Consider the following 22,650-nt stretch of genomic DNA (forward strand, 5'->3'; position numbering starts at 1 on the left):
TTGTGGGTAAAGTTAATGGCATCACATTGACTTGTGTGTGACCTGAAAGAGAATTTCATGACTGTATTTTAAAGAGTGAAATAAGGCAACTGGTGCAAATTTAAAACACAAACACTTTCACTGTAAATGATTTTTAATCATATATATCCAATAACATACCTAATATACTGAAAAGTATATCTGCCTGATACTGGGTTGGGGAATGAAGCGTTAGTGTTGTGAGGAAGAGTTAAATGAATATAAGATAAAGAGTGACTATTTCACAGAGTGGTAATGGATAATCAAATACATTTAAGTCACCATATTGTATATAAGGAATACCATAAATAACAACAAATTGTAAAGATCTCATTTATCACTGGGCCTATAGAATGGATGGTCAGGGAATGGGGGTCCAGCTCACAGACGAGCACATGATGCATGAGAGAGGTACCCTAGATTTACCTACAGCAGTACTTGTCAACCTTCCGAAGGTAGCAACCCTTTAATATAGTTCCTCATGTGGTTGTGACCATCAACCATAACATTATTTTTGTTGCTTGTGGTGATTTGAATAAAAATGGCTCCCATAGGCCCATAGGGAGTGGCACTATTAAGAGGCATGGCCTTATTGAAGTATCTATGGCTTTGTTGGAAGAAGTATCATAGGGGTCTGGTTTTGAAGTTTAAGCAAGGCCTAGTGTCTCATTAGCTTTCTGTTGCCATCTAAACCTCTGAACATAAAAGCCAGCCTCAATTAAATGTTTTTCTTTATAAGAGTTATTGTGGTCATGGTGTCTCTTCACAGCAATGGAAACTCTAACTAGGACATTGCTATTTCATAATTATAATTTTGCTACTGTTATGAATCATAATGTAAATATCTGGATTTTCCAATAGTCTTGGGCAGCCCTTATGAAGGGGTCAGTTGACCCCCAAAGGGGCCATGACCCACAGAGTGAGAACCACTCATCCACAGCATCACAATAAACAAAGAACTAAACCAACACACATACATAACTGTATGGTCCAAGGCACCAAAGAGTCACACCTTGTGGTTCTAATAATATGATCCTAATGTGAGCTAGTTTCAAAATTGCAGCCTAAACTAAACTCTATATCCATAGACGTAGGAAAAAAAACACCACTTTCCCAGGGTCTCTTGTTTTTGACAAGAGTCTGACAGACGTTTGGACTATAACCTAAAGAATTTCACCCGAAGCAAGAGGCCTCAAGTAACTTTAATATATAGTGAAATTCAACTCACTAAACTCACTTGTGCAGTCTACACAGGCGTGAAGCAGCATTAACCCCAATCAGCATTTACTCCTGCAGAGTCTCACTAAGTCTCCTTCAACCGCCTACATACTTCTTACAGTTGGACAGACAGAAATAAGAGCTATGGACTGGACTGCTTTTCTGTTGGAGACAGAAAACCCATGGTTTACATACCCTTGCTCTCCCCACTCAAGGCAAAGAAAAGTAGCCAGAGGAAAACGCCTATTAGTGGGACATCACTCTATCTTTGATAGGGAACAAGGAGCCAAGCCCAGGCAGCACTGAGTACAAAACCTTCACCGAATCTGGTTCTCTTACACTGTCCTCCCAACATTTCGTTTCCTTAATTGGTACATTCCCATAAAGTTAATTAGCAAGTCCTTTATGTATTTACTTTATAATACATACAAATATAAATGAAGACCTTAAATTCATAATTTAAGAATGACAGCTCCCAGATACACACACACACACACACACACACACACACACACACACACTATGGCAATTTCATCTGACAGCCTGGGTTAGTTTGAAGAGATGCCAAAGTGATTTTCTGAATTAAGATTACTAACTCAGCAAAGGCTAAAAGGGAGGTAGAAGCTGGAACATGCTTAGGTTTTAATATCCACAACTCAGAGACGTACAGCAAGCCTCAAAGTACCCATGACTCACTTTTTCAGTCTGGTCAAACTTAACATTCACTATAACATGTGTGGACCTGTAATATTTTATCTGGGCGGGGTGTTGGGCTAGGGGACACCTTTGGGGCTACCCATAAGAATGTGTGGGTTCTGAACCTCTTAGACTCTGATATCAGTACCACAGACATCAAGAAGTAGATAATTGTGTCATGTGTCTGTGGTGCAACAGGAAGTGTGATATCTGAAGTGAATAAAGTTTTACACCTGCCTGTGTGAATAACCAGGAAGTGCCCTGGCAGAAGGTAGCAAGCCTACTCTGCCTAATTGACATTCATTTAAATAATTCAGTAATTTAAATGTCATGCCAGAGGTATTCCCTCTCTGCACAGCTCACCCACATTGTTTGTTCTAGAAGGCACCTCCCGGCATTACTCAGTGTTATGGCTGGCTCAGTTCGCTCTTTGCTCTTTGTATCACCAGAATCAGGGCCGTGTGAAAATGCTCACAGCTGGAGCTGGCTGGGAACAGACTGGAGAATTCTGACCACAGAGGATAGTGGCTTCTCCTCATCCAGGGAGTAAGCCACCAGGGTGGTAGAAGATCGGGGTTGCTCTGCAAAGCCAAGGGCACAAGCTGAGAGTCCCTAGGAAGTTCACAGCTGCCAAATCTTTAAAAAGATTTTTCTTGTTCTGGGCAAGGCTCAGTCACCATCTGGACACACCTACTAGGAGATGAGTCCAGACTGGCAAAGGGCACCAGGGACTTCTCCAGACTGTTCATAGCTGGGACAGTCTTGTGTTTTGCAGCAAAATTATTCACATTTGTGTTGACCTGGGGCTTCAGCAGTTGAGATGTGCGTGAGACTGCAGACTCCTCTGTCTCTATGTGCTTCACAGTGTGCTGTGTAATGCTTAAGGTCTTCAAACAGATTTATCATTCTATAGGGTGCGTGAAAGCCATATTTCCCATTAAGACCTTTGATACAAGACAGATGAGCCAGGACCCTGTGCTAAGGGTCAGCAAATGGGGACAGGCTGAGTTCTTAACAAGCTTACCTCAAAGCAGTACAAATAATGATGCAGTAATTAGAAGGTGGTTGTAAAAGCCCAATGGTGCAGAAGTTGTATAAGCTGAAGAAGGGAACTCCAAACATCTTTGGCCTCCTTCCAACAGTCCAAACGATTCATTCATGTGAAATGGCAGTTTATATTAGGTTTATAGATCATGGGAGTACTTCCACTCGTCTCCTAATCTGGGAGCACCGTTTGGCACCTCTCCAGAATCTGCAAGTATTTGAGATCTCTGGCATTAAACAAAGGCTTAAGGAAGGATTTTGCAATGCCAGGTTTCATTGCCAGCAAGCCTGCTCCTCAGACAGAAACACAAAGGTCTATCCGGAATGCCTACTGAAGGGCACTTGATCCTCTGGCAAGAAGGCAGGCTACATACATTCAGGGACAAAATACACCAGGGGCCCAAATGCACTCTTAGTCTACATATTCCTTTAGGAAATCAGCATATTATTCCTTTCTTTAAAAAAAAAAAAGCAGAAATACTGATACCCAGTAAAGTTGTAAAGCCAAAAAACTAATAAATTTCAAGAGTTATGAGAGACTAGAGATTGTCAAAAAAAAAAAAAAAAAAAAAAAAAACAACTTTGAAATAGAACAACAACAGAAAGGCCAAGACCTGGGAACTCAAGATGTAACTGCTCCAAACGTGCTCCTCCTGAGTGTTCTCTAACTCCACGAGTGGCATGCCCATTCATGCAACCACACAGACCTGATGGTCTCTGGCTTCCATTATTCCCAAGATAGGCTATATAGTCTGACTCATCCAGCTCTCCACCCTGCGCTCTTCAGAACCTGGGAGTCCTCAGGAAGCCTCTTTCTGGTACAGAATCTCAGTCCTTTCTTTGTAGAGCCCTTCCTTCCATGTGGATGTTTACTCCCTCGACAACAGCTCTGAATCTACCGAGAGGATCCCACTTGGCCTGCTGGAGCCCAGCACTTGAATCTTCCAGGACTGATGGCCCTTTGCTCTGGTGCTCAACAACTGAGCTGAGGATGGAACCCACAGCTACCAGCAGCAGCCTCCATTAGTTGGCAGTACCAACCTGGTAGACATTTGCTTCAGCAGGAATTTTCCATTCACAGAAAACATTCAGGGGTAGGAAGAGACCTGAAGCTGTTTTCAGAGCAGACTGGGCCCATAAAGTCTTCAAATGTCAACACAGATCCTCCAGGCAAAGCTTAGTCACCTACTGGCATGTCCGTGCAAATCATTTCTTCCTAGAGGGGCTCCTCACACCACTGAGTCTGTTCACTACTCAGGCTCCCGATGTGTGGAAAAATCAGCACTTTCTATGAGAACATGTGTGTGTGTGTGTGTGTGTGTGTGTGTGTGTATGCGCGCACGCGCTTGTTTGTTTACCAGAGGCCAGAAGTAAATAAGGAACTCTTTAATGTACTCATAAAACAGCTGGGCTTTGCGGGTGGTCTTCATTTGGCCGGCTGCTTTGTGGACTTTGGGCTGCTAGGATGCTCCTGTGATCAAGGTCCTTAACACACAGTAAGTGCCTTCAAGGCCAACTGCTTTAGAGAGATCCATGTAGCACCTGGCTGCTCCACAGAGAAAATCTGCCCTTGGTCTCTGCTGCCTTTCCTAGGAAGGGATGGGCAGGAGTAAGTCCTCCCTTTTCACTGCTTCGCTGCACATGATAAGTATTCCCTATGTCAGCCTGGAGTTGAACTGCTGAAGCCCAGTGGGATAGGGGGAAGTGGCATCTGTTTAATGTGTGCCTGGGCTGACTCCTTGTTTCTGAAGTAATCCACATATACGAAGCCTATTACAGCAGCTACACTTCCCAAAGTTCAGCCTGTGTTCAAGTGTCGAAGGGATTAAGAAACACTATGGGCAGTGACCAGACACTGTATTTATTGGCCAGGCTTTCCCATGTTTTCTTATGACCCTCTGAAAGCAGCACGGACTTAACTTCATTTAACCTAGGCAACTCCTCAGCCTGGAAGAAAATGACAGGATAACTACACCTCTTCACTTTGTCTTCAAGACTCTTGAAGCAAGGCTTCACAGAACAAAGGGTTACAGGCCTGAAGGGAATTACATTTAGAAGAGTATCTTCATGAGCCAAACAGACTGTCGTTCCGCACAAGCCAGTACCAGTGTCTGAATAAAACCACACTTTAGGGAGCGTGAGAGAGCCTGGAGGACGAAGGGCACAGTCCCAGTGAATTAGGAATGGTTCCGAGAAGTTGTTCTCTTTGGATTTGGAAAGAGATAGGAGCAGAAGGTGGGAGATCCCTCCATCTTGGCCTGGACACTGTGGCGGTACAGGGAGAGGTCCTGTCGTGGCCAGCTACTTCTGTCACTTCTCCATTTCTGTGGGCTTGCCTCTGAGGTGGCCCACCTCTAAACTGAAATTTTCAGTTTTGACAAAAAAAAAAAAAACTTAAACAAGGACCTCTCTATACAGGCTGGCCAGTGAAGGAGTGGCTAAATGCCTCGGTGGCTCCCTTTGTAGCTCTTTTCCCTGTATCCTGTTCTAACCTTTGATAGGGACTCAGGAGCCAGATCCCTTCCCGATCACCAACGTGGGACCTAGAAACCAGAGAAAATATCCTTCGGGGATATTTTAGCCAGAGATGAACCCTCCCGGTATTGTGCAGGGCTCCAGTTTGCTTAACAAGTTCCAGAGGAGGCCTGCTGCAGTGCCCGAAAGTGAACATAAAAATGTCTTGAACTAGTAAATTCTCTTCTCTTGTTCCTTACCCTATGCCACCCCTGGGAAGCAAAGAAAACAATGAAGTCAAGACTTCTTTCATCTATCCTAGATGGAGATAAAGTAATTAACAGTTAAGAAAATGAGAAAGAACTTGAACACATTCCAAACTTCTATTACTGTTACTTCCATATTCCACCCAATTTCCTAATTCATTCCTAAGTCCTGATATAGTTTGGAGTCTCATTGCTGGCTAACAGAGACAGGATCCCATGCTCCTGGTTGCATATGTGTATGCCTTGCGTATATTTGTGCCGATGTTTGCAATCTCAGAAACTCCTTCTGTATCAGTCTAATGTAAATGATCAAAAAAAAAAAAAAAAAAAAAAAAAAAAAAAAAAAAAAAAAAAAGTCAACACGTTGGAGAAAACTGGCTTATTAGTCATAGAATAAAGACACTATCATCACCATGAGAAGGTTGAGTTTGGGCCATTTTGAGCCTCTCTTTTAGCCCCGGCCCAAAGATAGGTTCCAGGTGCCTACACTCAGTGTGGAAAGAGAAAGCCTTTCTCACATGGCTATGTGTGGATTGCTCCTTCAACCCTCCCACCTCAATCTCTGCAGTATGCTGAGCCATTGCTAGCTTTTCCAATCATCTTGGACCTTGGCAGAGGAACACCACTAAATCTGAGATGTGTCACGAGGCCTCTGGCTGGGGAGCAAGACTATCTAAACACAACAGGCAAGAGTTTCCGCAGACTTCCTTTGGCTCTTGTAGCCACAGGATCACTGACGGCCTAAAGATAACCCAAGTATCTCTGAAGGGTCACTTTTAAATAGTAGCTCTAAGACCAGCAGTCATTTCAGAAGTATTTCCTTGCAGAGCCCACTGAAGAAATGAGAACCCAGAAGGAACTGGAAGGAATTTCAAAGGGAGAGACAGTGCTCAGCACAGTGGGATTCCATTCCGTAAACACGAGAGCCCACAATCCTGAGAGATAATGGCTTAACAAGGAAACCCTATTAGGAGCCATCCACTGACAATCACTGGACATTGAAGATCAGTCATGAGATGGAAAAAAACAGGTTAACTCAATGCTTTACTTTCTAAAGCAGAAATTATGCCTGCTCTTCTTCCTAAGAGAAACTTACATTGTAGTCTATTAGATCACTATTTAGCTGAGCCCAGAGAGATATGGAACCCCCAGAATCATGCTTGACATAGATGCTCACTAAGACCCCACCAACCACAAGAACCTGCTCAAAATTTATGGCTGCTTGCATGCTTCTTCTTTATTTGTTTGTTTTGTTCTTTTCATTCTTTAAGTAGGACTAAAGTCCCCAGATCTTCCTACAAACTATTAAAATCTGCTCGGCACCTCACCCGTCTACATAAGCGATTCCACATTGCCCTAAATGGCAGTCGGCCAGGTGCTAGTAGTATACAAAGGGACAGGTGCTCGGTGAACAATTTTCAGATGCTATCAGCTGCCATGCTCAGAAGGGAGGCAAGTCTTGGTTGTATTTCAAACTCTGGGCAGCCAACAGACATGCATGCACCTTGCCCAGCTGCCAAGCCAACCAGCTGCCCAGTGCTCCTCCCAAGATGAGAGCAAGGAAAACAGTGTAACCTGGCCAGCCGGCATGCCAGTGAGCAAGCTGTACCTCTCAGTTCACTGTCTGGGTTATTCTGAGCTGCTCTTATTGACACTCCATGGCAACATGGGAACAAAGGGCCAGCTAAGAAGGCTTTAAATGTCCTGCAAAAGCTGCTAGAAAAGTCAGCAACCCAGACTTGTTTCCATAAGAAGTCTGGCTGTGGAATGATTGGGTTATTATTGCTGGACTGCTATCATTTTACTATATATGAGCTACGTGTAATGAAGCTTTACTTTGTGAATCTCCTTGTTTGGGGTTGGTTTTTTTTTTCAGTTGCCCCAACTTGGTTGTGTTGCGTGGGATGCCTCTGAAAGTACAGCATGTGGATCAGCTTGCTTCAAAACAGCATGCGACATAGACCAGTGGGTAAGAGCGCAAGCCTGATGACCTGAGTACAATCCCTAGAAGCCACGTGAATTTGGAAGTAGGGAACTTACTGCAAAAAGCTGTCCTCTGATCACCATGCACACACCATGGCATGTGAGTCCACGTGCACACACACAAAATAATAAATAAATGAATACATGTATGAACCATGGAAGGACTTACTTTTCTTATTCCTTCTCCTCATCTTGCCAGGGCCCGTGATCTCTCCCCATCAACCTATTCTGTAACTCACTACTGCCTTCAACAGCAATCACCTTAGTCACTCTTGCAGGTCTAGAACTCTCAAGCCTGAGGACTCCCTCCCCTGATTCTCATTGCTCACAATCCTTACCACCCCTTACCCCGTGCTCCCACTTCTCAGAACTCTACCCATCTCCTGCCTTAAGGCACTCTTGAATCCCTTCCTTGCCAGTTCAATGCCTGTTTGTCCTTACAGCACTTCCTCTCTGGACGGCCAACCCCAACCTCTGAGGTGAGAACCTCCTGTACAGGGAGGATTGTGCTGTAACCTCAGGTTTACCCAGCTGGGTTGTGACTTCTGGACATCAGAATCCACTTCTTTTTTTTTTTTATTTATTTATTAGATATTTTCTTTATTTACATGTAAATTTCTCCTTTCACAGTTTCCCCTCCAAAAAACAAAGAAACAAACAGAAACAACAAAAACAAACCCCTGTTGCCTCCCCCCTCCCCATGCCTGCCACCCCGCCCTCTCCCACTTATTGGCCCTGGCATTCCCCTACAATGGGGCACAGAACCTTCACAGGGTCGAGGTCCTCTCCTCCTATTGGTGATCGAATTTGCAATCCTCTACTATACACATACTGCCAGAACAATCAGACCCCTCCATGTGCAGTCCTTGGTTGGTGGTTGAGACCCTGGGAGCTCTGAGGGTACTACTTAGTTCATATTGTTGTTCCTCCTAAGGGGCTGCAAACCCTTCAGCTCCATTGGTCCTTTCTCTAACTCCTTCACTGGGAGTTAGAGAATCCACTTCTTACATGTACATCACAGATGCAGCTGTGTTCATAGCTCATGTTCACAGGTAACTCATTGACTAAAGGCTCTTAACCAACTCTTGTTCTAAACTCAAAATAAATGAGAGAGAGAAAGAGAGAGAGAGAGAGAGAGAGAGAGAGAGAGAGAGAGAGAGCGCATTTTTTATTTGTTTGTGAAATGTTTACTGAGCACTAATGATAGATGTCTCCATCACTGTTCTATTGCTGGTCTACCATGACCAAGGCATCTCTTATAAAAGAGTTTAACTGGGGGCTTGTTTACATAGTCCCATTATCACTGTGTCGAAGGCATGGCAGGAGCATGTGCAGGAACAGTAGCTGAGGGTTACATCCTGATCTAGAGATATAGAAAAAGAGAGAGATTAGGCCAGACCTGGGCTTTTAAAATGAACAGCTTGCTTCATGTATTTCCTTGTACCAACAAGGTGGAAGTAGGGTCTGCCTCCATTGTACAGTATGATAAAAAAAACACAGAAAGGTGAAATGCTCACACAGCTACGCAAAGAAAGAAAGATGGCTCAATGACGATAATTGGTTGTGTCTCTTTCCTGATTCCTGTACCCAGCCAAGAACCTTCCCTTCAGATTCATTTTAACTGACACCATCAGACCATCAAGCACTATCCTAACTTGCAGAACTAAAACTGTGCATTCCTGAAGTCAAGGGGAAGGGAATCATGACTAAAAGGCTACAGAGCATTCTGCAGGATCTTACATTTCATAAGCCTAATTCAAAACCCAACTGTGGAGTGCTGTCATTTTCTATTCGTCATAACTTCTCTGAATAAATCTGTGGGTTTCTGTGGTTTTCAATTTGTCCTAGAATAGGAACCAAAACTCAGAAGACAAAACAAGAGAAGGGGGAAGAGACCATTTCTACAGCCCCTCTCAACAAAACTACTATTTGAATAAAAGCTACAGAAGAGAAGCTGTTGTTTAAGGTGAATTTCGTTGCCATATTCCCAAGAGAACCATCTTCCTGTCTTAGTCCTGTTCCTTCTCTCCCTCCAACACCCCCCCCCAAATACACATATCCTAGCAAGTTCATGTTCCACACTAACCCACAAAAGCCCTATCTGCAGCATTAGCTCTGGGAGATACTCTCCTCCTGGGCTTAGATTCAACTGATTAGAATCAAGGCATAGGGCACAGCTAACCTAGGGTTGTGACCCAGGCTGAAAAGGTGCAAATATAAACTTCCCTCTTCCTGTCAAGTCAACTGGCTTGGAAAGAGAGGAGGAAATTGTAAAAAATGAATGGATGGATGGATGGACAGACGGACGGGCGGACAGGCAGACAGACAGACAGACAGACAGATAGAATCTAGGTTCTAGAACAGTTTCAGTGGCTAAGGTTGGGAGTCAGATTTTTAGAGAGCTCATAGGGCTTTTCCCTATAAAGCTACAGTTTTAACCCATTACACAGTAGCAAAGGCAAGCTAGACTTTTGTTTTTTCGTTTCATTTCATTTCGTTTTGTTTTTCTGTGAAAAATAATGGATTAAATTAAAGAAGAGAAGGAATAAAAGTAGTTATTGTTTTATGATGCTTTTCAAATAAGTGGATCTCTATGCTTGCCCTGGGTCCTACCCCAAATGTTTCTGGCCATGAGTCATAGTGAGAATTAGGAAAAGCACATGGCCTTGTGTCTTACATGATCTTGGAATGGCTTGAGTTCTGGATAATTATGACAATTAGGAATATACCTTATCTATGGAAGCTTGCCTGGGTCAGCCCAGACTACAGGGGGGAGTTCTAAAGGGCAGTTAGCAGTGCTTTAAGATTTGCAAATTAATTTCTAAATCTTTTTTCACAGTACTTTTGCCCCTGCCCTCCCGAATGTGAAAGATGTAGACATGACACCTGACAGGCCTCCTGTGTCCTGTTGTCATTAGTTTTTCTATAGAGAAAATGGTCTCTCACACATTAGAGGCCACCTTCACAAAAGAGAAGGCCTGGACATTTTTGCCCTATATACCATGGTTGACCACAAGCAAAATCACCTCATCTGCCTGCATATTTGTTCCATTCGTGATTTTATTTGATCTCTAGTTTTGCTGAGTACTACCCACTCTGCTCTTAAAGTCTCCACTGAAATTAGTGGATGTGGCTCTAGTTTACGGTGGAAGCAAACATTTCCCAAGAAGGAGTGGCTAAAAGAAACCTTCATTAAACTGCTTATCTTGCATCAGTTCAAAGACAATCACTTTGTTACAAGAGAAAACTTGATAAAAAAACAAAACAAATCAAACAAACAAACAAAAATGGAAGCAACTTTGAGAGAGTGTGTGGCATCGGATAGTTCAACTTAGGTCCTACTGATGGCAAACAGTCTACTGCATCTCACATCTCTTTCCTTTAAGAAACTAATTTGATGATATGGTAAAGCAAAAAATGTTCTTCTGAACAAAAGGGATAAATTGACAGTACAGTAACAAGAAATGGGAGCAACAGACTCAATACTGAGACCTTTCTTTTACACTCATTCACCCCTTCAAGAACTTCCTGAAGCCTCAATAACGAGAAACTCAAAGAAAGGTTCATTCTATTCTCCCCCCACTGGCAAAGAGGGGCACCTTTGTGGGCCCTAACAAAAACTCCATTGAACTTATCCCTTCCCTCCTCCATTGGGTAATTGGGCTGGAAAGTCTGAGTAAGTGATGGTCTGAAAAGTCCGAAATTCAGTCAACACAGAAAATAATTAAAGGGCAAAATCTGCAACAAAACTGTGCCTAAGTTGAGACTTCCTTGCTGTTCTTCAAATCTAACCGTGGTTTGTCAAGTCAATAAACTGGAGGTTGTCTCCGCTTTGGAATACTTCTAAAAAAGCAGTGCACCATTTTCATCTTTGTGTGATGGTTTCCACCTGCAAACACACACAGGGACAAAAGGAGAGACTTTTGTCAGAGACTCCACCTTCTCCCTGGTGGCATAATGGCAGTGTTTGAGCGTGATTAGTCTTATTAGTGGAAAGGAAAGGCAAGAATATACAGGTAATTAGAACTGAAGTGCTCTTCTCTGTGAGAGCAAACAAAACTCTCCCTGCAGCTAGAGTTGTATGGATAATGAAAATGAGAGATGATTCCCCGTAGGACAGACAAGAGACCTGGAAATCACAAGCCCAGGTGAAAGGACCGCATCACTGGCCAGCTGGAGCTTCTTACTCTCTCCAACAAACTGCACTGAGCTGGATCCTAGCACGTACCATATAGGAAATGAATGTGGATAGATGCTACTGACTCACAACAAAATTAAATAAATAAATAAATAGACAAATAGCAAAATTTTGAAGGGGATTAATAGTTGAAGCTCACAAGCACCATTTCTCTTATTACGCCTGTGTTGGCTGTGTAACATCGGAAGTTTTAATCAATCTAAAGGTACAATCTAAAAAAGAAAAAAGAAAAAATCCTGTAGTGTAGGGTTATGAAAAATAAATAATAATATGAGAAATAATATAAGGCAGTAAGCTCAGTAATTAGAACATACTAATTATCCAATAAATGTTACCTATAACTGTCAAAAGGTAGCTATAAGAAACAGCATTTTCTAATTCTCCACATTTGGATGGGGAAAAGGAATCTTTTCATTTTGTATCATCCTGACTGGTTCTGCAGAACTTGGGGAATATTGTAGAGTGCATTCAAATGCTATCGCAGTCATTGCTTTCGACCTATTACCAAATGTTAACCCAATTCCTAGTCAACATCTAAGAAACATAAGCATTGGTCCCCAGCATCATGGGTGGAGGGGGTGTAGAGAGTGAGACAGGAAATATAAATACATTTAAAAAACACATAAGAGAAAAGCTGGCACATGAAAATTGTACCTATTTAGTAGTACTGTATACTGGTTTTGGTATATTTGAAGTGCAACAGTAACTTTTATTTTCCTGTATTAACTGCTGTCTCTGAAGCTTATTGCTTGTCTGCTAGCCTAGGCCTAGTCCTGGAAGCTTCTAGACACTGTCCAATCTTACATAGGACTAGAATGTTTTCAGCCTCTGGGACTTACTGCTGAATAAGCTCACCCCTTCCAAGCTGGGGCTGGGTGGTCAACTCGGCTGTTCTTACTCAACTCCTCCCAAGCTGACTGTCTAGTCCTCTTCCATCTTTGTTTGCTGGCTTGATTGTAACAATGACTCCCTGTATTGTCCTGGCTGATCTTGAACTCTTGTGTTCAAGATATTTTCTTACCTCAGTCTCCTGAGGAGTACAGGTGCATGCCACCATGTAGCATTTGTTTGTTTCATGAACCAAGTCTATACACCACAATCTATTACAACAAATGCCTGTGACTTTTATTTGTGCCATAGAATGTTGTGAGGACTCAGTATGACATAGTCACTAGAAGTCTTCTACTGCTCAGCATAGATTAAATTGGAGTCTATTTTCTTTTCAGTTTGTAATCTACAAAACTCAGCACCAGATTTTCTATTATCTTTCCTATTATTAATCTCTTTTACTTAAGCATTTTATACCTAAATTTGACTTTACAGATGTTGAATGTATTATAAGCAGTTTTGATTTGTTTAAAATTTTTGTACATACATACAAAAAAAAAGTGCCTTTTATAGAATATGCCCCTGACAGGTAATAAAGTTAAGTCACAACAAGGAAAGAAGTGACCAACACCCAAGCCAGCCATGATTGTGACAAGAACAGTTCACCTTAGGGTACTCATAGAATGTTATGAGAGAAGGACAACATTCCATACTCCGGTCAGTATAAGCACTGTAGTAGTGGTAGTCTTTAAATAGGAAAATCTTAATGGCAATCCATTTCCCTATCAGCTCAGAACAAGAGCTTTTACTATCTTTTCCAGTAGTCAAGCATTTGCCTATCTGGAGGAGGAATGAGATGGAGAAGAAAGAGGAGATGGGGAGGAAGATATGGTCAAAGCTCATGATATCCTTACCTGGAGGTGTCTGCATGAATCCTATCACTATGTATAAAATGCCAGTAAAACAGAAAGAAATGTAGTGAAATGAGTAGTTTGGGGAAATGAAAATAAATGTGTTCGGAGTTCAGAAACCATGAGAGTTAAAACAGAACTTATAGAAAATCCTAAGTAGTGTGATCTAAGTGGTATAGTTTTCACAAATATTAAAAATAAAGCGGTCATCTCTGGGCCCTGCACAGCCTAGGTGCTAGAAGCAGGGGAAAACAAAACAGAAACAAGAAAGGTTATTCTGCACAAGTGCCCTTCCTCCCTCCCTCCCCCTCCTCTCTCCCTCTTTCCTCATTCTTCTTCCCCCTCTTGACTCGCTCCCACTCTACCTCTCTTCTGCTTTCCTAATCTTTGCTATCTTGCTTCTACCGCAGGTCAACCCTTGATTTCAACTGAAACCAAAAAGCACTGTTTAATAGCATATGGAGAGGGAGAGTCTGGAGACAACTTAATCTCCAATGCTCTTAAGACTTTTTTAGTAATGACCATTAAAGCATTAAGTAAAAAATTTTAAAAGGGGGCCAAGTAATGAGTCCCCAGAAATGACCAGCTGAAAACAGTGCTAACTCAATCAATTCCTCCAGCTGTGTTTAAGAAGAGGCCACTTCCTCCTATGAATGCCTTCAGCACTAGCAGAACAGGATCCTGTAGGGCACCTCCTGGCACCCCTACCAGAGCATTACAGTGTCTTTAATAACACTCATTGCTGAGAGCTGTCTAGACAGACTCTAGATAACCAGACTGGGCTGCAGCAGCACTGCCCAACAGAAGCAAAATGAGAGCCACCTTAGTCATTCTAATCTAAATGTTCTCACAGTAAAAAGAACCAAGTAAGATGCTTTTATTATCATCAAACCCAGTTTGTATCTTACACTCAGAGACGTCCCAGACTATTAGCTATGTTACACTGCTGCATGTGGTGGATTTGTGATTCCCAAGAGGACAATGAAGAGAGAAATGGAGACACATATACATACACACACACACACACACACACAGGTGGGAATAGGGTAGAGAGATGATAGAGATAGATTGATGGATAGATAGACACACAGACTGGCAGGCAGGTGGATGGATGGATAGAGGAGGAACAGATCCAACAAAGTAATAAGTCTAAAAGTGCAACAAAATAACTCCTAGGACACTGAATACTGACTTTTCTGCAGACTTAGCTACTCTAACTAGTTTAATTATTTGCCTTCTTGGAAGCTAATCAATTATATAAAGTAGACCCCTATATCCCAGGGCATGAGACTTATGTCGCATCTGATCATACCAAGGCTGAGAATCTCTCTAAGCACTTGTACAAAATAGACATCTTCTGATGCACACAGAGGCAGAGTTTGTGATTTGTAGTTGGAATACATTTACATAGCAACAAGCAAAGGCAAGACATATAACTGCACAGAATTAGCATTAACTCTTTCTTTTTTTTCTTTCTTTTTTTCTACAGCAGTTTTGTGGCTTTCAAATAGGTCTAGAGAGTCATCAGCTTTTCTGAAACAAGATAGGGAAAGAAGGAATCAATAAAAGTAAGAAGCCCAAGACTTCCAAATGCCTGGTTATATCATAAGCTAAAATGTTTCCTGCTATGTGTGAATGTTTATATCCCCTCAAAATCTGTGGTGATAGAAGGGAAGGTAGGACAAGCAATAGACCATCACTGTATGATTGTATATCTGTGATGGTTATCTAGTCATTCAGGAAGAGAGTCTCAATGAAGAATTGTCCATGTTGGCTTAACCTCTGAGCATGTTTCTGGGGAATTGTTTTAATTGGGTTGGTTGATGTGGGAAGACCCAGGCTGCTGTGGGCAGCGCCATTCCCTAGACAGGGAAAACTGAACTACGTAAAAGAAAAAATAGATCAGAATATAGCAAACAAGCAAGGGAGCATGCATACACTCACTTCCCTCTGCTCTTGATGGTGGAGGTGATGTAACCAGCTGTTTTAGGTCCCTGCTGCCTTCACCTCCCTATTGTGGTAAACTCTAACCTAGAATTGTACATGGATATAAACCCTTTCCTACCTTAAGGTTGCTTTTGTCAAGGTATTTTATCACAGCAACAGAAGTGAAACTAGGACAATGGCCTCATAAAAGAGATAGCCAGTCCTTCCACCATTGGACACAGTGAAAAAGCACCACCTATAAGTGAGGAGACCTCAACAGACAGTGAATCTCCCACCCAGCACCTTGAATTTGCCCTTCCCAAACTGAGAAGTATAAGAAATAAATGTCTGCTGCTTACATGGCATCTGGTCTGAGCTATTTTGTTACAGCAGCACAAATAGACAAAGATAAGTACACAGCCCGAGTCATAGCAAGCTTGTTGTTTTGAGGCAGTTTTCTGTAGCCTAACTTCATCTCAAATTTACTATGTGCTCAATGGTAACCTCCAACTTCTGATCCTCCTGTCCCCAATTCTGGGATTATATCCTCGTGCCTTCATAATTATTTTAACTTCTGATTGTGGCTCAACGCATTCATTTACCTAAACAATCTGCAAAATTAAATCTAACTGTTATACATAAAAACACAAGGTATGTTGTCCACTGTCCTGATAAATATTAAACTTCCCCCAAATAAAACTATTGTATAAACAGAAGTTATGCTGGTCAACTTTCTACAACTATAACAAATACCTGAAGTAATCAAATTAATAACAGAAAAGGGCTGTTTGGGTTGACAGTTGTGGCGGTTGCAGCCCATGAATGATTGCCACTGGAGTTTTGCTAAACAGGAACACAATATACAAGACAGTATATTGGGAGCAGGAAGCAGAGGAACACAATTTACCTCCTAATCGGATGTGAAAGAAAGAGCAGGGCTCCAACAAACTTCTTGGAGGGCAAGCCCCCAGTCATTAGAAGACCTCTTGCTAGACCAGCCCCTGCTACAGCACTGATCCTTTAACACATGGTGTTTGCTGCAGATAGGTTAAACTACCAACGGGGTCACACATCTGTCTTTCATTGACATTCTAACTAAATTTCTCCTAACACCACACCCAGAAGTGTAGACAGCATCAAATTCTAAATATATTACTTCCCCCCCCTTATTCTATGATGTTTCATTTATATTAGTCACAGTAAGGACCAGCAAAGTGGTTCAGTGGCTAAATGTGCTCACTGCCAAGCCTGAGAGCCCACACTACAGAACCTCTGGTGGACAGCGAGAACTGACTCCTGAACGCTGTCCTATGACCTACACATGCCACTTCAGGCTCACATACATGTGTACACACACAAAATATAAAGAAATAAATTCTAAAATTAAGCATAGTAAATGATACAACAGATTAAATATAGTACTATGCTGAATAACTATTCTGATAGTTACTGAAATCTTAGGAACTCGTCATTCTGCAACCTCCAATTAACATTTTGATCACATTTACCATGCACATCCATAAGAGTGGAAAGAAAATACACAAATAACAGAGAGAACCATGCTTCATAATATCTAATGTGCTCAGGCAAGACTGGCAGCCTAGAGTACATTTGTTTGCACATACTACTTTGTTATTAATTACACAACTGTCTATTTCACCTTCATCTTTTATTTCTGGTATGGTATTAAATGGCATCTTTAAACTGCAGGCATGCATACACACATAAATCAAGATGCAATATGTATCAGAATTGCACATTAAAGCAGTCAAGGGACACTGCCAGATATTTATTATACAAAGGGTGTGTTAAGTCTGACAGGATTAAGGACCAAATGTTTTACAGTAAGCCAAACAATACACAGTGAATTATCCTAACCAAACAGCTGTGTGTCACGTACCTTCCATACTTGGGGATGGAAAAGCCATCATCATTAGCACAGGAAGAATCATTACTCCATCTACCATTGTATAACTGTGGAAGGAAAAAAGAAATGTGAGTCAGACACAAAAACTAACACAAGTGACAGTAAGTCAGACAGACCATCTTCAAATGCCATCAAGGGCCCTTCAAGTTACAATCCAATTTGTAACGCCTTGGTTTTTAGCACATTTGAATACTTCCTTTCCATGGAGCTAAACAAATCTTCATAGGTCTTAAGATTTCCCTCTGGCCAAAGACCTCTATTGGCTGAGTCTCTGAGCCGACCCTCCTAATGAAGAACTCAATAAGAAAATAAAGAGAATAAAGTTGAAGATAAAGAACTCTGAACAACTATGGATTTGAATTCTATTCTACCCTATTGAACACAAAATTGGTGGTATTATATTTTAAAAGACTGAGAAGCCCAAGATCACTATTCTAATATGATGATAAAGATAAGAAATTGAATAGTGCAAGACCAGTCACTGTGTCTGAGCCCTCGATTCTCTTTTTAAAGGTTTGGAGGTTGAACCTAGACCATCATACAATTCATTGAAAACAAGCACTCTCTTACTCCACATCTACTGCAAAACCTGGCATTTCTACATTAATTGTTAATTTAAAATGGCTAGAATTTTAAGAGGATAGACACAATTAAGACAGGAATATTTTCAGAAGGTGACATGATGTCAATTTACAGGATAGCAAATGGTCATGGAGCCAAAATAAGACAACTGAGAGAAATTTCAAGTTGCTGTTTCAACCCAGAACTATGTTGGTAGAAGCTCAGTTCTCTGAGTTAAGAGCCTTGCTACTTGAAGTAATGCCTACAGGTATCAGGAATTTAATGAGAGTCTGATGGGAGGCAATTTTCTGAAGAGCAAAGTTAAGAACACTGTATAGCTCCTCCATGGGCATGCCAATGTATTCACGTGTTTACACCTTCAAAAGTGACAAAAGCTGGTAAATTATCTTCCATGTGTCTGTGGAGAGTGTGCACATGTGTGCATGTGGGTGTGTGTTCAGGTATGTATTCAGGTGTGTGTGCAATTGTGTTCAGGTAGTTGCAACAACTAGAGGTCCACCTTACCTATGCACCTTGTTTGTGACACAGTCTCTGACTGAGACCTGAGGCTCATTCATAAATGTAGACTATCTGACCTATGAGTCCAAGTGTACAAACATCTCTGTCCCTCTAGCACTGTGACTCATAAGCACAAGCTATCATTTTTATGGTGTCAGGAATCAAACCTAGGTCCATACACTGGTACAGCAGGCCCTTCACTGACTGTGTCCACCAGCTCATCCTAAATTATCATTTTTCTTAGTGATCCATTTAGTCACCACACTCCCTATTAACTGTGTTCAGAGAAAGGATTTAGATAGGCAGTTAAGATTAAATGAAAGACTGGGCATAGTGGCATACACCTTTAGTCCCAGCACTTGGGAGGCATATAGGCAGGTGTATCTCTGAGTTCAAGGCCTGCCTGCTCTACAAAACAATCTCCAGGACAGTTAAGGCTACAAAAAAAAAAAAATCCTGTCTCAACAAATAAACAATAACAACAAAAAAATAAATAAATAAATGATGAGGTGGTAGTGGTTGAGTCCCAAGAATAGCATTATTATTTTCTTAGAAGGAAGAGAAACCTAAGTGAATACTCTTATTCTGCCTCGCTGGAATGTTCTCTGCTGCAATATGAAGACCTTTAGAAGCTAAGCAAATGATAGAACCATGCCATTGGACTCTCCAGACACCTACTCTCTCCCTCCCCCCCACCCCCCGTGTGTGTGTGTGTCTGTGTGTCTGTGTGTGTGTGTGTGTGTGTGTGTGTGTGTGTGTGTGTGTGTGTGTGTGTGTGTATACCTCCTGAAACTGAGCTTGGAGGCAAGCACCAGTATGACCACCATAAAAATAAATGTCTTAGTTATGTTATATACAGGAAAAAACATTTGTGAGGCAGAGACAGGAGAATTGCACGTTCAAAGTTAGCCTGGATTATAGAACAAAATCAGATGGATGTGGATGGATGGATGGATGGATGGATGGATGGATGGATGGATGGATGGATGAATACATAGATAGATACATAGATGATAGATACATAGGTGATAGATAGATAGATGATAGATAGATAGATAGATAGATAGATAGATAGATAGATAGATAGATAGATGTTTTCTTGCAAATTACATGACCTAAGATATTTTACCAAAATAACAGAAAAGAAACTGATGCTTAGAAACATCCTCTCCACCTTAAGTGACTTCAACTCCCCTTCCTTCAACTAATACCTAAAATTGTGTTTCTGGCAGTCTCCAGCAATAGCCCACTCAACTCCAATGTGGTTACATGTATCTAAGAGGCACACAAAGGAACTCCTTGAGTTGTAGAATGAAAACACTCAGAGCTTGCTTTCATAACGTTATGTTCATACAATAAAGTAGTAAATAACTGACAGCTCTACTTGGCATTAATCTCAGTTTCCTCTGACAGTCCTGGGAGTCAAAGAGGCACCTTTCAGAGAGACTGTGTATAAAAAAAATCCTAGTCATGATTGGCTTACAAAGCTCACAGGAGCTCTTCAAGTGGACTCACAGGCTACACTGGCTCATTATCATGAGATGAACCTTCCCCAAATGGCAACTGCTCTAACATCAGGGAAAAAAAAAACACCGAGAGATTAATTACATTAGAGATACAAGTACCACAGAAGAGTGTGACAATACAGGCCCTGGCATCAGATATTCCTATTGCTTCTCCTTCATGGCTTACTGGAGAACAGCGACAAAACTCAGGTCAATGTGACATGAAATTGTCTCCTCAAATTCAGATGTTTTTTAAGACTTTTGAAAAATGGACCTAGTATCCACTGCCTAATGGAAAAATCAGATTTAATATATTAAGACTTTTGTTGGGCTGGAGAGATGACTCAGAGCACTAACTGCTCTTCCAGAGGTCCTGAGTTCAATTCCCAGCAACCACATAGTGGATCATAAACATCTATAGTGAGATCTGATGCCCTCTTCTGATGTGTCTGAAGACAGCTACAATATGCATAAAATAAATAAATCTTTTTTAAAAAAAAAAAAAGACTTTCGTTAATAATATGATTCTGCTGTTAGCAAATCTTTAATGTCTTTCTATTTCTGTTTTATGGGTTGCTATGGTGTAGACTTGGTCCTCAGACTGGCACCACTGGCAGACAATGGACCCTTCAAGAGGCGAGGCCTAAGAGGTGCCCTAAGAGCACTGCAGGCAAGCCCTCACTGCATGGCTCCGAGCCTTTTCTTTCCTCTTTTGCTTTCTGGCCATGAAGGGAACTGTTTCCTTTACTACTTCTCTGCCACTGCCCCCAGTACCCACATAAGATGCATAAAAGCAATTTATATCCACCACCCCCCCATAAGGCTCTCCATTTGACAAGTGAAACCCTGTATCTCTTATCTCAGGAAGTTTGTTCCCATGACAGGAAATTGAATGATGTACATATTCTATACCATGTATTCTACAATTTATATCTCCACACATTAGGGTACAAGTGTGGTATATCTTGAGGACCCCTGGGAAAGCTAGAGAGCAAGGCAAGAATGGGAACCAAGCCAAGGCACTCTAAGTTCCAAGTAACTCTTCGCCCACACTGTCACCAAACCTTCTGTTCTCTGCCATCATCTTTCCTTGGGTCCCCTAACCCCATCCCCCCACCCTGAAACTCCCATCCTAGGCTTCCAAGCTTCCCTGCCTCTCTCTAGAGCTTGGTACATGATCAGCCTCTCTGGGGTTGGACTCTTCTTTCAAGGCCCAACCTGGCTAAATTCCTGTTCATCCTTTAAGTCTCAACACAAATGTCACTTCCTATTGCTCTTTTCTTATGCTGTGAGTTTCCATCCTTGTGAAATACAATTAATGATATATTTCTACCTATTTTGCCTTTCAACCATCTCTCTGATACCAAACCCCGGGAGCAGAATCTACAGCCCCATGTTGCTCATTTCAGCTGAGCCAAATAGGTGCTCATTTCATACTTAAAATCGCCCTGACTTAACACACTCAATTTAAGTTTGCATTATCAAGCATGAGCACCGCCATCATGTACACCTACAAGGGAAGGGGACACTTTACAATGTATCATCTCAGTAAGAGCTTGGTTCAGTTTATTAACAATAAATGTTAAAAGCACACTTCAAAATAAACAACACTTTCATAATTTTAAGCATGCAAAAACAGACCAATCATCTCTACCATATTTTTCATGTCACAAATCAACAAAGACTATGCCTCCAATATACCTTTTATAGATTATCATCATTATCATATGCTGATTTATCCTTATAAAAGACAGAAAAAGATCATTTATAAATTTAATCCCTAGAGCAAATCCATAAATTAAGAGCAACTCAAATCACATCCATAAAAAAAAAATACAAAAAAAAACTTCACAGGAGAAAAGTGTCAGCAACACTTGCTGGCTCCACTTTCTTCAGTCTAGAATGTTCCACCTGCCCACTAATTGCCTTCTAAAAATTACACTCCAAAGAAGAGGGAAGCATGAGGAAAGAGAAATGTGTGAGAATCTCCTGATCATGAGTCAATTATATCAAGCCTACAGCAGTGGCACACATATATAATCCTGGCAATCAAGGATCCTAAGTTCAAGAACAGCCTGGGCTGCTCAGCAAATTTCTAGGCCTATAAGAGCAGAAGCCTATCCCAAAATAAATAAACACTCAATTCACTGAAGTACTGACCTAAATCATAAAATATCTATTTCTACTTTTTAAACCTGCAGAAAAGAAAATATATTTTTTTAAAAGTAAACTTTCAATTTCTCTTCTCTTGGTCACAGAAAATGAAAATAATTCAATAACCCTGAACTCAGGGATTCCTCAATTGCTTGGCAAGTTTAACAATCTTGGGTCTCCTTGTGCTCCTTGAGAATTTCTGAGTAACTATCTATCTCTGTGGGCTTTAGCCAGTGATCTGTACTATGTTAGAAAGCAAAATACAATTAATAGAACATTGAACTCACATTAAAATAAACATTCTACCAGATTTTAAAAACCAAATTTTAGAAAGGCATGATTTTACTTCTGAAGAACATGTATACAGGAGGAAAGTGGCATTGTTTTATGCTGAACAAGTCTTAATGCTTGGCCTGGAAGACACCTGGATCCTACATGACTC

General features: G+C 41.4%; 1 protein-coding gene across 3 annotated transcripts in view; it reads right to left on the reverse strand.

Annotated features, from left to right (window-relative positions):
- The window catches only part of Acvr1 (activin A receptor type 1), a 117,834-nt gene that overhangs the window by 32,715 nt on the left and 62,469 nt on the right, over positions 1-22,650 (reverse strand). For all 3 annotated transcript variants that reach the window (XM_031370309.1, XM_031370310.1, XM_031370311.1), the window contains one exon: positions 17,443-17,516. In XM_031370309.1, the coding sequence (XP_031226169.1) occupies positions 17,443-17,509 (67 nt within the window). In that variant the 5' untranslated portion in view covers positions 17,510-17,516. The remainder of the gene's footprint in view (positions 1-17,442; positions 17,517-22,650) is intronic.

Source organism: Mastomys coucha, unplaced genomic scaffold (assembly GCF_008632895.1).
Source record: "Mastomys coucha isolate ucsf_1 unplaced genomic scaffold, UCSF_Mcou_1 pScaffold15, whole genome shotgun sequence".
In the NCBI taxonomy this organism is placed as follows: domain Eukaryota; kingdom Metazoa; phylum Chordata; class Mammalia; order Rodentia; family Muridae; genus Mastomys; species Mastomys coucha.